This window comes from Rattus rattus, chromosome 3 (assembly GCF_011064425.1).
Source record: "Rattus rattus isolate New Zealand chromosome 3, Rrattus_CSIRO_v1, whole genome shotgun sequence".
Taxonomy (NCBI): Eukaryota; Metazoa; Chordata; class Mammalia; order Rodentia; family Muridae; genus Rattus; species Rattus rattus.
The window spans coordinates 126074052-126089333 of NC_046156.1; the positions used below are offsets into that span (position 1 = coordinate 126074052).

At 44.2% G+C, this 15282-nt stretch overlaps 1 protein-coding gene across 1 annotated transcript in view; it reads right to left on the reverse strand.

Moving 5' to 3' along the window:
• Tnik (TRAF2 and NCK interacting kinase) overlaps positions 1-15282 on the reverse strand; it is a 392340-nt gene that overhangs the window by 67295 nt on the left and 309763 nt on the right. Inside the window, 3 exon segments of the mRNA XM_032898578.1 lie at positions 3203-3391; positions 4457-4543; positions 5313-5423. Coding sequence (XP_032754469.1) covers positions 3203-3391; positions 4457-4543; positions 5313-5423 — 387 coding nt within the window.

Below are 15282 nucleotides of genomic sequence, written 5' to 3' on the forward strand. Positions count from 1 at the left end.
CTGGAGTGGTAGAGGGTGACACAGACCATTATATGCCATTTTAAGGCACATGAGAAAGGAAAAGGAATTCCTTCCATCCAAAGGATAAAAAAAATGCTCAAATCCAGCTGACAGACATCACAGCATCATACTAACACTTCCAGCTAATCTGTCTTCCACTCAAATCAAGAAATAACGGGAGAATTTCGAAAGGAGTGAACCTGCCTAACCAGCCTTTTAATGCAAAGACATTTGTGTTCCTTGCTGGCTGAAATCTGAAAATCAAATCCACAGCAACATCAAAGCCTAATAGAATACTATGTCAAAGTTTGACTCCCAAAGATCAAATAGCTACATCATGGGGTAGAAGGTGAGGGGGACAGGAGGATGCCAGCCTAGCTCTAGCTTCAGTGACAGAGCCTGTATAAAGGGAATAATGTACATTCCCCTCTGGCCTTCACTCATGCATGTATGGGCGCATGTACTTTAATGACCACACACACACACACACACACACACACACACACACACACACACACACACACACACACCCCACAGAGGGTGAAGTATTGCATCCCATTGTTGATGAAAAATTGTTAATTTGGAGTGAAGTATAATCTAAAATGGAAGGAAAATAGTTTTGGAGACAGACTGATGGTTATTTAGAAGCCAGATTATGTTAACAACACAGGAAGAGAAGGATGATCATGACATTGCTGAAGAATGTTTGCCCATGTGTCCAGGGGTTTATTAAGACCCAAGGAAGAACATTGGTGCCTGGGAAGCCTAGTATTGTCAATGATATCATCCACTAGATGCCACCTATATTTATGGAGGTGGCCAGAGATCCTCATATCTGGAGTGCTTGATGACACAGCTATGCTGGTTGTGTGCCCAGGTTTCTTTTACTGTCAGAGGGCTGGCCAGGAAACAGGGACATCAAAAGGTCAACAAGACTGCCTTGATGCTATCAGTATAGATTTGCGCCCCCAGGAGAGCTTCTGAGAGCCCAAGATCTGTGAACTGATTATGAATAGAGAGATGGACCAGGGGTTTAATGATGGGGACAGGCAGACATAAGAAAACAGAGTCCCTGTTTGTAGTCGATACTTGCTTTGAATGTTAATGGCATTAGCTTCCTAGAGAACACCCCTTCAGCTTTCCCCACAGTGATGTGGGCTAGAGCTGTGAGTCTAACTCAGTTGAGGGTTTGAACCCAGCATGGATAAGAAATGTCTTAGAAGTGGAAGAAAGCAGTGTGCGTCTGCCTGCCAGGCAGCCTGCTGCTTAATAGATAGGGATTCTGCTTACCCAAAGAAGTGGTATGGATTGTTAAGGAGTTCTGATGAGTAATCTTGATTGGCAACTTAATGAGATTTAGAGTCATCATGAAAGCAAATCTCTGCCCATATCTGTGAGGGATTAGCTAGATTTGAGTAACTGAGGTGGGAAGGCCAACCCTATATGTATGTGGCTTATGCTATGCTATGGGCTGGAGCCCTACACTGAATAAAAGGGGGAGTGTGAGCTGAGCAGAGGCATCCTTCACTGTGATGTGAACACGAGGTGAGTTGCTGCCCCTTGCTCTTCCTGCTACCCTTTCTCTGCCATGGTAGACTGCATCTCCCAGAGCTGTAAGTCAAGATAAACTCCTCCTTTCTTAGGCTGCTATTGGAGGTGTTTACTCATAACAACAAGAAAGAGCAGAAGTAACTGAGAGAGGGGTCAGTGCTGCTAGGGAGCAGCATCACAAATCCAAATGGTTGACCTGAGAAAGAACGGTAGCAGTTCCAGACAAAGGTCAATGTGGAACATGATTACAGACTGTATCAGAAAGTGACTGAACACGATCGTTACTCTGATCAAAATGATTTGCTATATAGACTCAGTTCTTAAACACTCGGAAAATTATTTCACTATGGCAGTGAATGTCAATATGAACAGTTCAAACAGTATATACAGGTATGAAACGCTGCAGAAAATATTATCCTTTGATTGTTAGCTCTCATTAACTACTATGATTAGGAGAATATAATTTCCAGTATTTCCTATATATACTAAGAGGGGATAGCAAAATAAAAGATTAAAAAAACTAAAAATAGGATCTTTGGCTCTAACCTAAACACTCCTTTAAGTGATTAGTCATGTCCACAAGAATAAAGGAAGTCACTTGATGTCACCAGGACAGATCTGGAAACTGATGCTCCCTGTGTGGAAGATGACAGTGATGGTCTGGCAGTTGTGCCTGTCTGGGTTACTGAGTTTTGCTTTACCCATTTGGTTTTAACCCATTTATTTTTCTCCAATCCATAGTTTTTAATTAAATTTCATAACTAGTTCACCACAGAGTCATCATATTCCTAAAATACCACCTGAGTGTTACTTTGCATGTACTGAAAATGCACATCATAGCCACAGGTCTATGGTGCATCGTGCACCTCTGAGACCATAATGTACAAGGCAGGGTTAGCAGCAATGCCAATGTCTAATAATAGCAGCCAGGCTCTGGGCAGGATGTTATTCATCCCAGAATCCTCTAAGATGTAAATGATATGCTTCCACTAACGGTCCACATGCCACATATCCAACAGGATTCTTTGTGTGTGTGTGTGTGTGTGTGTGTTACATGTATGTGTATATAGTGTGTGTGTGTGTGTGTATGTGTGTATATATACATGTGTGTGAACATCGAAAGCCAGCCTCCAATTATCAGTTCCTGGGTGCCTGCTATCACCTCATATTTTGAGACAGTCTCTCAATCAGATCTAGAGCTCTTCTATCAGGACAGGCTAAATGACCAGTGAGCCCCAGGCATCCCTGTGTCTCCACCGCCCCTTTTCTGGGATAACAAGCCTTTGCCACCATGCCTGGCTTTTCATATGGGTACTAGGGATTGCACTCAAGTGTGTGTTTACAAGGCAAGCATTTCACCAACCAGACCGTCTCCCTAACTCCTCTAAATAAAATCAAATATGGAAAAGTACTTTTTGCTTTTCCCTACAAACCCCCACTTTATTCACAGAGGTACACAAGAAAAACGCTATGACCAGCATCAGACACATCACCCTTTCTCTGTAGTGATACTGTGGATCCTCTCAAGTGAATCATGGCTCTCACCATGGGCTGTCTTCAAACTCTTCAGCATCATTGGATTCTGTGCTCCGAGTGATAGAACTCACAGTGAAAGCCTGGGCAACAGACACAGCAACTCTTCTGTCCTTACCTCCTTGGCCCAGGCAGGCTTCTCACTAGGACTCATGCCCTCCTTGTAATGGTACAATGGCTTCTTCTCCAGGGGCCTCTGCTCCTGCCGCTGGTGCTGGAGGGAAACCAGATAGTCCCGCTCTTGCTTTAGCTGCCGCTGCAGTCTTTCTGCTTGTCTCTGTTCTTCCAGTTGTTTGCGCTTATATTCCTACCCAGAGCAGGAAGAGCAAAGGAGAGATCACGTGACCACAGGAACCATATTACCACATGGGACAGCAGCAATGCATGTAACAGGGGCAAAATGGAACTGAAACAGAACTCCCAGAAGGTCAGGAGTGCCCCAAATAAGGCCAGACCTCATGTTAGTGTCCACACAAGAATGTGTCAATAAAAACACTATTTCTTTAATAGCATTCCCTACAGAATATCACTTGAAAAGTGACATTCCTTGGGGAACTGTAACACAGATGTAGGGTAGTCAGACTGTCACCCGAGAAGGGGATCATCCACTGCCTAATTTGGTAATTCAGCCATTCAAACATGTGTGATTGAATAAACAACCAAATTAATGATTGGAGATCAGATCTAAATCCTTTAAATAAAACCAGGACTCCTATCGAGCTTATGCATAAGATAAAACAAACAAACAAAACAACAGAATGCCATCCCGTAGGAAATTCAGTTAAAAAAAATAAAAAAGCTATACCAAGAAGCCCATTTGGAGCTGTGCAGTAATAAAGTCCTTTTAGTGGATGCAGCGTGAGCAGGAAACAAACTCTACCCACTGTAAGGGCAGGAGTAACAGCCTGCATATGAGGGATGACCGCAGGGCTGAGCTGGCTCCGTGGCTGAGGTGCGTTTGCTGTGATTGTATTCCAGCATGTTTGCAAATGGCTTTATGAATTACTCTGCAATAAACACAGCGGGTCTTGAAAGCGGTTTGAACTTATAATTGGGTTGGATTCATGTTAAACTTTCACGAATGGATGGAGTTAATAAAGTGTGCTAAATGGTTGAGGACTTAACGAACTGGGGCAAGAAATTGTAGGAAGCCCCTGTGAGATTCTGAGGTCTAGGGGGTTGGAAAGGAAGATCTCATATTTATAAGTGGCATGTTGGGAAGGGGAAACACAAAGACACACACACACACACACGCACACACGCACACACACACACACACACACACACACACACGAATGCATGCACGCACACAGCGCACATGTATAAACACACGTAGGATGAACACCAAGCTGCCAAGTAGGTTTCCCATTACCAGAAGTAGAGCTTGCTCATGCAGTAGCTGCTGCTGTAAGATTTCTAACTGCCTTTGCTCTTCTTCTAGCTGTCGCCTGATGTACTCCTGAAGAGGCAGCAGCAGAGAATTGGGAAGAATAGAACGAGAGGGAAAGAGAGAGAAAGAACCAATGATTGCAAAGTGACAAGGGCTTCCAAGTAAAATGCAGGATTGAGGAAGGGAAAAAATACCCAACACCTCACCCAACAGGAAGAGGAGGCCATAGCAAAGCCAAGCCTTTCAATTCGGTCAAAAGCACAGCTCCTTTGCCCATTGCTGAGCTGGCTCAGCAATTCATTGTCTGTTCGGTTTTAATGAGACTACTATGTTAAAGCCTGTTATTAGCTTCCTCTCTTGTGGAGCCCGTGGAATTAACAAGGCTGTAACGTTTTGAGGGCCCCATGCTGGTAACAGGGATAGAACACATGTACAAGGCTAGCTTGCACACGGTCTGTGTAATAGAACCATCTCATAGCTCAGGGACTCCAGGTATGCGTTTATCAGTGAGAGAAGATACTATCAGGGGTTCAGAGTTGGAGAGCAGAGATGACCCAGTCAGCATGGCTTATCTTCAGTGATGAAATAGTAGGGAACTTGGTTCAGTGCTGGGGAGTCAGAAGTTCCAGGTATGCCAGGGGAGGTCCTGGTTTGGGTAGGAAGCATGGGCATTCTCAAGCTGTGCACTTGACGTTTTGAATAGGTAAGAACTGTTGCTTGAGAAAAAGCAAAAGCCATAATAAAGCAGTCCTCGGAGACCATGTCCCACGCCCCAGAGCTCCCTGGTGCTGCAGTTCCCATGAGGCCCTGCGTGAGTGGGCTTGCCACCTCCCAGTACCTGTTCGTGTTCTGCGCGCCTCCTCTCCTCCTCCCGGCGCATCTGCTCTTCATAGTGTCGGCGCTGTTCCCGCTCCTGCTGCTTCCGAAGCTCCTTTTCCCGCCTTTGTTGCTGTGGGATGACAAGCAGACATTGTGATAGCCGTGGGTGCTGGGTATGTTAGCATGAGATCTGCCCATTGACAGACAGGAGCTCTCAAGGACAGATGCCCAGATACTCCAAGGCTTTGCCTCCTGGGCTGCTGGCGACATACTGACAAGGAAGGGGTGGTATCAAGAGATTCAGGGTTATGGAGACCACTTTGTCACTTGCCATGTATGTGGACTCTCGTCAAGACATGGCGGTTGGAATTGTCAAACCAGGCTAGAAAAGATCATTGAGCTGTCATAGACTCTGGGACTCCACTGCAATAATTACATTCTTCAGCCATTCTAATATCATGTCATACAAAGACTCCAAAGATAGAAGGATCAGAGAAGTGGAGTGGATAGTCAAGGCCAGGGACTGAACAGAACTCAGAGTCTCCTATCCAGTCCACATCTGTTGCTCTCACCAAGCTGCTTCTTTTGCCAGAGGAACCAGTTGTGACTGCAGACTTTATCTTCTTGCTCAGGTTAGACCCTATGCTGAGAGGACTTCACCATGATCTCATTGGCTTCCCCATCTCATACAATGCATACCTTCTGTGTCTATCTTGTTTAATCTTTACAAAAAGTCTTTGGAGGTAGATGCCATTATCCCAGATTTATATGAGAATACTGAGGCAGGGGGAGAGTAATTGTTCAAAGTCAGCCTTATGTTCCAAGACCTCAGCTCAGCTGTTATGCAGAGACACAGGGAATGTAGCAGAAAACCCTCAAATTAGTCTGGCGCTTCGTTCCACTTTCAGGAAAGGAGCAGGTTTAGGAGATCCTAGAACTAAGCAAAGGAGCTGGTGCCTCTCACGTAGTGTCGTACCACTCCCCATCTCTGGAACACTAGAGCCTGTGTGGGGCATGGGAAGGACTTTTGTGGCTGTCCTAGTAATTGGAGTCACATAACTGGCATTTAGCATGAGGGATGCTATTGCATGTTGCAATGCATAGGATCACACTTAAAACAATGTGCTCTCTAGATACACTGCTAGTATCTATTTGGGATAGCTATGGCCTTCTGTGTCAGATCCTGTCCTGTGACATTCTTATTGCATAGTGAGGAGGGTTGAGATGATCCACAGAGAACAGCCTCTGACCCCATTACACTGACAAGCCAGTTCTGCATAACCAGGGAAAGAGCCATCCCACCCTGACACCAGACACCAGAAAGAGCCACAGGCCCTCAAAATGCCAAGAAATCCAAGCAAAAGCCTTGCTGCTCAAGTTTTTGCCGCAATCTTCCAGACATGCTGCCTATCAGTGACGCAAGAACCTCAGGACGGAAGCGGTTCTTTAAGACCCCCATTGTTTCCTGTCTTGACAATTCCTTCTCCATCTTGCACTGTATGTGAACAAGACCCTCTGCAGGGCTTTGTACAAATGATACAACAGGCCTTACATTTTCAGAAGGCCTTAAACAGCTATGCACAAGGGCAAGACTAGACACCAAAAAAGCAGGTTGAAGTTTTCGTGCAGATCTAAGCATGAGCCTCCAGGGCATCGATGATGTAGCACAGGCTAGCCACATCCCTCTATTCATCCTTACTGCTGAAGAAGGAGAAGTTGCAAACTGAAGAATGTTTCCAGATTTCTAGTCACTCTAAAACGAATGGAATTATAAGCAGGTCAACATAACATCGGGAGGTGCTGGTGACCCTGCATGTGAGAGTGTATAGAGCTCTTAGCTATATAGTGGAACAAGAAGAGAGAAAAAAACAGGGGTGTGTGGAACCCAGACAAGCAATTATTTGTTTCATAGAAAAAATAATTCAGAGGAACATGATGAGGAAACATCATTGTAGGAACTGACTGATAAATTTGGATTACAGACCCAAGGCACAGACATTTTCAACACTCAACTTGGACTGCATTGGCGTAAGCCCAGAGACTAAAACAATTATGTGTGTAGATCTGGCTCCTGGTGGATATAGCCCTCATTTAGCTAACATTTCAAGTTTGTTACTCTTACTGGTTTCTTCCTTGAGGAAAAGAATAATCAAGCCATTTGAAGATTTAGCTGAATTTTATGTGGAAGAGTTGTCCATTTTCAGCCCGTCTGCCAGGAATCAATACTGTTCTATAATTACATGCCACTCAGGGTCCCACGCAAGGTATACACAGTATTGATTGAGGCTCAAGAAGGTAGGGCTTCCCAAGTGTTCAGCACCGTCTGAGAAACACACTAAAGAAATGGCTAATAATTAATAATGATCTCACTCAGATCAGCCACTGGTCACACACAGAGGCATCTGCCAGGGCTTTGTTTCCTGCTGTGAAGTTAGAAAAATAAATTACTTTCCCAGCCTTCTGAGGGCAGCCCGCCAATTTCCACCTGTGTGTCTCAAGGTCGATGTCTTTCCTAGAAAGATGTTTGCTTTCTCTCCTCCTGGGCATCCTGTTGTTGGAGGGGACATCAAAACCTGTGGAGAAAATTTCTTGCTCCAAGGAGACCCTTACAAAGCCTTGGTGTCTCTTGCTAGAAGCAGCTTTTCAAGGACAAGATCGATGCTTAACTTCGGCTCAATTTCAACCTCATATGTGGGTCCTGGTACCTGGCAGATGCATGCAAAACCATGTTGTGCTAAAAGTATACTGCATGGCTGTAATCCTACCTAGTACTTGAAAGGCTGAGGCAGAAGGAATACCATGAATTAAAGATTAGTCAGGGCTCTACAGAAAAGTTTTGAACTCCACAGAATAAAATCCTTGGTGCAAGAAAAGAAAACACACTCTTCTCTTAAAGTGTTTTGGAGTTTTCTTATCAGTACTAATGGTGTGTATTGCATCATAATTCGTACTACTTTTTTGTGTTTTATCAAATTTGTGATCTAGATTGACATTGCTTATGTGTCCCTGTTCCACACCAGATTTTATCTTTTAAAAGAGATTTATTTATTGAATCTTTAGTTATATATGTGTGTGTGCCTGAATGAATTTATGTATACCACACACATGCAGAGCCCTAAGATGTAAGAAGGGAGTGTTCGGTCCCCCGGGAACTGGAGTTACAGGCAGCTGTTAGTCACCCAGTATGGATTGTAGAATTTGAAAGGTCCTTTGCAAGGTCAGAAACCCTCTTAACTGTTGAGGCCACCATTGCTCCAACCCTCCAGCTTTTGCCTTATCTGTTCCTCACACACATTGAATCACTACTCATTTTTGTTGGGTTGAAGACTGCAGGCCAGAAAGACATCCCAAGGGGAGTGTGCTGATTGGTTTTAACTGTCTACTTGACACCAACTAGAATCACCTGGGACACAAGTCTCAATTCAGGAATTGTCTGGGTCAGGATGGCCTGTGGACAGGTCTACAGGAAGTTGTCTTGATTGTTAATTGATGGAGGAGGAACCAGCCCACCGTACGCAGCACCACTTCCTGGGCTAGGCTGTATGGAGTGAGGAAAGCTAGCTGAAAGCAAGCTAGCAGCATAGGTTTACTGTTCTGCTCTTGATCGTGGATATGGTGTAACCAGCTGCTTGAGTCCATTCAATAATGGATGTAAAGTGGAATTTTAAGCCAAATAAGCCCTTGCTGTCCATCCAAAGTTGCTTTTCCAGTCAGGGTATTCGACAAAGCAATGGAAAGAAAACTAGGGCAGAGAGAAAGAAAGCCTTGTGGAGACTGAGAGCAGACCTGCCCTTCTGAGGCAGCTCTCACAGGCCAGAAAGTGCTTCACAGCAAATCCACAGAGGATTGAGAATGCTACAAAAAAGCCAAACAGCAATGAAAACAGTCACCTGCAATTGATCCTGACACAAACTATTTGCCAGGTTGGAGAAAAGTGAGAAAATAAAATAAGGGCCACAAACTTGAGCAAGAGTGAATGGAGAGTGGAGACTAAAGGGGAATTTATTCTTGGAGTGCAGTTGAGTTATGTCTAATGATGACCATGGGGTTCTGTCAATGTCTTCAACAGCCCTCAGTGGCTATGCCGCCCATGAGGAGTGGCCTAGTCATTCTCATTTATGGTTTCTTGGAGGCATTGTTAAAAGTTGAATTCCTAAAAATTATGAATTCAGATGGTTCTTAATAGAGTCTTCATGGATTTTCCTGGTTGGGGAATGAACATGTTCTTCCGGTTAATACAATCATCACCTTATTTTAGTGTCTGTTAGTGGGCCTGCTTGCATCAATGAAAGGAGTATACTTGCTAGTTTTTCTATTATAGTGACAACATACCTGATAAAAGCAATGTAAGGAAGGAAGGACTTATCCTGGCTTATCATGGTGGGGAAGGCATGGAGTTAGGAGTGCAGGGCAGCCGGCCAGTCACACTGAATCAGGAAGCAGGGATGAAAGGTGGTGCTCAGTTTGCCTTCTCCTTGCTTCCTGTTTCTCTGACTGCTGGCCAAGGGGATGCTATCACCCTGCTCAGCTAATGTAGACAGTCTCAGCTAATGTAGACAGTCTCAGACACACCCGGAAGTATGTTTCCTAGGTAATTCTGAATACAGTCAAATGGACATGGAAGATTAGCCACCACAGGTGGGAGCCGGTCGGATCCTTTGCTTGCTCCCCCAGTTAGGACACTCCTTGGTGGGTGTTGTTTTCTAATAAACTGGTTAGTCAATTTTAATGATGAAATATTAAAGTATCAATCTGTGTTTTTGCTATGAAGTATTAAGACTATCAATCCTTTTTTTTTTTTTTTTTTTTTTTTGTTAGAGGTCAACCCTTAAACAGCAGACTTCTCACAGCTGTGGGTGTAAAGGGTCACTCTTGGGCATGGCCATTACAAAACACACCTTTTCTGATGGACAGCCTGGATTTTTACTGCTTGTGTTTACCTCCTTTGTTGGGTGCTAGGAAGCTCAGAGCCATACTGATGACTATGTCGGCTGGCTATACTCACCGAATGTCAATGTATGTGGGTATTCTAAGAGCCAGCCCAACTCCTGCTTTCAATTCATCTTTCTCTTCTAGTGTATACTCCTTTTAAATTTATTTTCCTGTACATTATATTTTTAGTTGTTGTAGCATCCACTGTAAACCATATTAAATTCTTTTGTTTTAGAATGAAGAAAAGTTACAGAGAAAGATAGCAAATATTAATAACAAACAAGCCTTGGTTCTATGTCCATCTTTTATATATACATTTCCCATTATATGAACTCAGGAAACATCCACATTTGAGACTATTTCCTAATTGTAATGTTAATGTCATAGGGTAGGAAGTGTTGACATTCCTTCTATGCTCTACCCAACAGTTAACCTGGCAACAGCCAGATAGGCCTGGCTTGCTGTAAAAGGGGTTATACGGCCTCTCCTCCTCCCTCTTTCTGCCCCTTCTTTCTCTGACTCTCTTCTCTCTCTCTCCCTTTCCTCCTCCTCCCTCTCTCTCTCTCTACATGTTTCTGTCTGGCCTCTCCTCCTCCTCTTCCTCTTCCTCTTCCTCTTCTTCTTCTTCCTCTTCCTCCTTCTCTCTCTTTCTCTCTCCCTCTGTGTCTTTGCCTGTCTCTACTTCCTTCTCAACTTCCCTCTCTTTGCCCTAAATAAACTCTATTCTATACTATACCCACTGGTTCCTCAGGGGAAGGAAACCTCAGCATGGGCCTGCTGTGGCACCCCTCCCATCTAACCATACCATGCTCTACGAAACATATACTTGATTCTTTTTATAGAACACAACAGAGAAGAAGGAATGCTAGGTCAGAACTATTAAGACTAGGTTCTGTAAAGCCTCTAATAAGAACATTACAGTGCCCTCTATAAATATTTGTTTAATGACTGAATCAGTGTTGTATGTTGAATCAGAGACTCTCCTCTAAACTTTTAGTACAGTGGCCCAATAGGTGACCTTCAAAGTTTCTTTATTCAGAGGATCTAAGCAAGGATGTATGTGCTTGCTGCCTTGCAAAGAAAAATAACAACAACAAGAGCAGCAGTGGCAGCAGCAACAGCAACAGCAGCAGCAGCAACAACAAATGACTCAGAATGAGAAATCAGGAGTTCTGGGTTGCCCCTGGAGAGTTCCAGGGTGACATCCTGGAGTGATGAGGGGGGACCCTGCTAAGACTGTCACAGATCCAGTCTTCTAGAAGGCTGGGAAGCAAGCAGTTAATGGGAGAATATCCAACTTCTCGGGAAGAGCCTCAGACTTTCTCCTCAGCTCAGGGGCTCTCTGATTAAAGCTGAGTGAGAGGACTACTGTGGCCATGCATCACGTGTGCTGCTGACTTTGAATGGGACTGTCCATGTCGAGTTTTCCAGAAGCTGTACTTGTGACTCAGGCATTCATCCATCTGGAGATTCCATGTCTGCTTAGCATTCGGCCCAATTTTGAATTTGGGAAAGACCACTGAAGACTAACTTCTGCAGACTAAGGGCACCATGCCTTGTGCCTGAGAGTAGAATTCTAAGCTTTTGTCTTGTAAGAGGTGGGGCACAAGAATGATGAAGGGGCCAGGCACCTCTCATTTTATAACACGGCATAATGTGTAATGTGTAATAAAAAGAATGAAAGAAATGCCAATGCCAAGTAATAGGATCAAAGTTCTGTGAGTTTGTGATACCATGTACCTCTGGAGGTATCATGTACAGTTCTGAGACTCAGACTCATGTAGTTTCCTTTTTCCTCAAGCCAGATACACTCCTCACTCCCACTGCACAGACAAGGAAACCACTGCATGCAGGCCAGCATCTCACCTGAGTCCAGTCCTTGGTGACTGGAGAGCCAGTCCTTGGTGACTACACTGTGCCTAGTTCTGACATGTGCATGTAGACCCCGTAAAAAATACCTTGTTTCATAGTTGTTCTCTTTTCTGTCTTGATCTCATCTTTCCCCCTTTCTTCATAGAAACAATAATAACCAGAGAGCCATGGGAAAGATAGATAGACTAGCAATACTCCATCCCTTTGCTTCTACATCTGTTCTAATTGGTGGCCAGAAGGAAGCCTCTTTTCCACTCAAGGGCACCTTTTGATCAGCAGGCAGCCTGTGGCTAAGCTCCCAAGGTACGAATGTACAAGCTGGTCTTTATGAACAAAAGGAGGAAGAAAGGTTCTAGGTCGATTTTGCCCTGAGCAAGCTTAATGAAACAATCTAATTCTTTCTCTGCTATGAACAGTGGTCAATGTGATTATTCACGAGTTACTGCTTATCTCCCAAGCCTCAGTTTCCCTAGGAACAGCTACTGGGGTTTCCCAGGTACCTTCACAAAGAGGAACAAGAATGGCCCAGCGGTCATCCCTAACACACAAGGCTCTACAGCTCAGTATTAACATCAAGTGTAGATTCCTGTCGGAACATCCCAAAGCCTTAGTAAGAAAGAGATGCTGGGGTTGGCTGTTATGGAAACAAGCGCATTATAAGTGAGTTTGTGGAGGCTACGTTCACAGAGAGAGCCATTCTAGTGCTCTGAGTGACAGTGAAGGTGCTAACTTAGATCCCCTGTAGAAAGAGGAACTGTTGCAATATTTCCTGCACTGATGGTGAAGGTATTTCAGGTATTTGGCAGGATGTATTTGAATGTAGATATCACAGTTTTAAAATATCGGAATGTGCTGCCTAAAGCCCATGGGTTGGTAAGGAGACATGGCGGCAGGTATGTGAGCCCATCGGGGGAAAAAAAATGATGCTGAAGGCATTCTTGCTTGCTTCTTGAGAAAAATTGTCACTGCACAAGGGATGGTCTACTCAGGTTGTTTGACACAGGGAACAAGAGTAGAAAGTCCCATGGGACTACTCTGGGGAAAGCAGAGTTTCCAAGGTAGCAGGTGGCCCTCCTAAATGAGGTGCTCCGTAGGGATGCTACCTTGTGTTGGCCAGACCAGCAACTACTTAGGCAAGCCAACAAAGCCAAGTGGCACACACATAAAAAGGGTGCATTCAGTAAAAAGGTGCCCCAAAGTGGTGGACAGGGAAGCCTCATTAGTGAAAATAGAATGAAGAAATTATCTCTATAATATATAACATGAATAATACCTGGTGACTTACTCTCTTACTGTTCCAGAATACAGCAAAGTATCTGTACAAAAATCTCCATTCATTACTTGGGTCAGGCATAGGGCTAAGCCTTCTGTGCTTGTGTTTTCTACATAGTTCCCACTATAATCCTTCCAAGTAAATACAATTATGCTGACCATTCATGTAAAGAAACTGAGGCTCCTTCCAGAGACTGAACCACCAACCAAAGAGCAAGCAAGGGATGGATAGGCCTCCTGCACATATGTGGCAGGTCTTTATGTGGGTCCCCCAAAAACTGGAGCTGGGGTTGTCTCTGAATCTGTTGCCTGCCTGCCTGCCTGCCTGCCTGTGGATCCTGTTTCCCTAACTGTTCCCCTAATGGTTCACCGAAATTAAGTCAATTTCCCAAGACCACAAGATTAAATCTGGCCTCCTGGTCTACAAAACTGTTGTAGTTTACCCTTATACCTACTTACCAGATTGTTCCCCAGTTCCACCACACTCTGAGTGGGTGTTGTAACAAGTGTTCATTCCAAAGCATGAGAAGGTGCTTGCCTTCTGGTACGTTTATTTTCATAAATTCAGGGTTTTGCTGTGCACAGGAAGAAGCTCAAATGCTAGAAAATTCCTTTGACTTTAGTCAGTAAAAGCAACCGTTACTGCTTCCGGAACTTCATGTGTTGGTGATTTGCTCAAGGTTTCTGGTAATCACCCAGTTTAATCCTCCTAACAGCTGCCTAAGATGCTATTGTTACCCTCCAGCTGTACTTGCAGAAACCGAGGCAGAGGAAAGCTAAAGAATGCGACACACAGTTAAAAAGGAAGCTGTGGTCTGGGCCTCGGTGGTATGAGGGCCTGAAGCTGATTGATTTGCATTTTGCTTTTGAGATAGGGTCTTGAAATCTATCATAAGCTGGCCTTGAACTCATAGCAACCATCCTGCTTCTGACTCCAAAGTGCCAAAGTTATACCTGTGGACCATCACATCTGGTGTTTTAGTTGGTGTTGCTGACCTAAAGACTACATCCTTCTCCATTAAATATTTTTCATTTATTTGTTTGTGTTTGAGTGTGTGTCTGTCATTGTGCTAGGGTGCATGTGTGAAGCTCAAAGGGAAAACTGTGGGAGCTGGTTCTCTCCTGTTACCATATGGGTCCTAGGAAGCAAACTCAGGTTATTAGGCTTGGAAGCAAGTTGTTTCCCACAGAGCCTGCAGGGTGGCCCGGCATCCCAGAGGCTCTTGAAGAGAGCAACACCCCTTCTCTGCTTTGTAGTGAGAGCTATGCTGCAGTACCTCAGAGAAACTATTTAAATTCTAAGAACACTTACTTTTCCCAGAGGCCCCTTTAGATATAAGTCTCTGCTGACCCTAGCAGAAGAGTCACCGCCAAGAGCAGACATGAACTCAAGCTGACAGTAAACAGGGTAGCACCAAAATATAAACATTTCCCAAATCTAATCACTAAGTGGGTCACCTTACAATAGCCCACATTCCTGGATTTGACACACCCTTTAGAAGATCTGTCTACCTGATAACCATTGACATCTCATTCTCCATTTTCCTGGTTAGTCTTCAGGACAACTTTAATGAGGACAGCAAGCTTACCCACTCCCGTCCCTGTGGAGAACAGGAAGCAGGGTAAGGGAAAGCTGAAGACAACAGCTCTTAGGGTCAACTTGACCTATTGTTGTGACTTAGCAGTATTCTTATTAAAATAAAGGTATGAACTACTCCCAGCAAGCAGAAAGAAACCACTGGTAGCATCCTAAAATTTTTACACAAAATAAGTCATCACCAAGGACCTGATCCAAAATAATTAGTCTGTTATCAGAGCAGGCCCAGAACTCCTCCAGGGCCCATTTAATGCTGATATAGGTAGGGCTTGTCTCAGCTGGGTAATAAAAATTCTTACCAGAAAAAAAAAAAAAA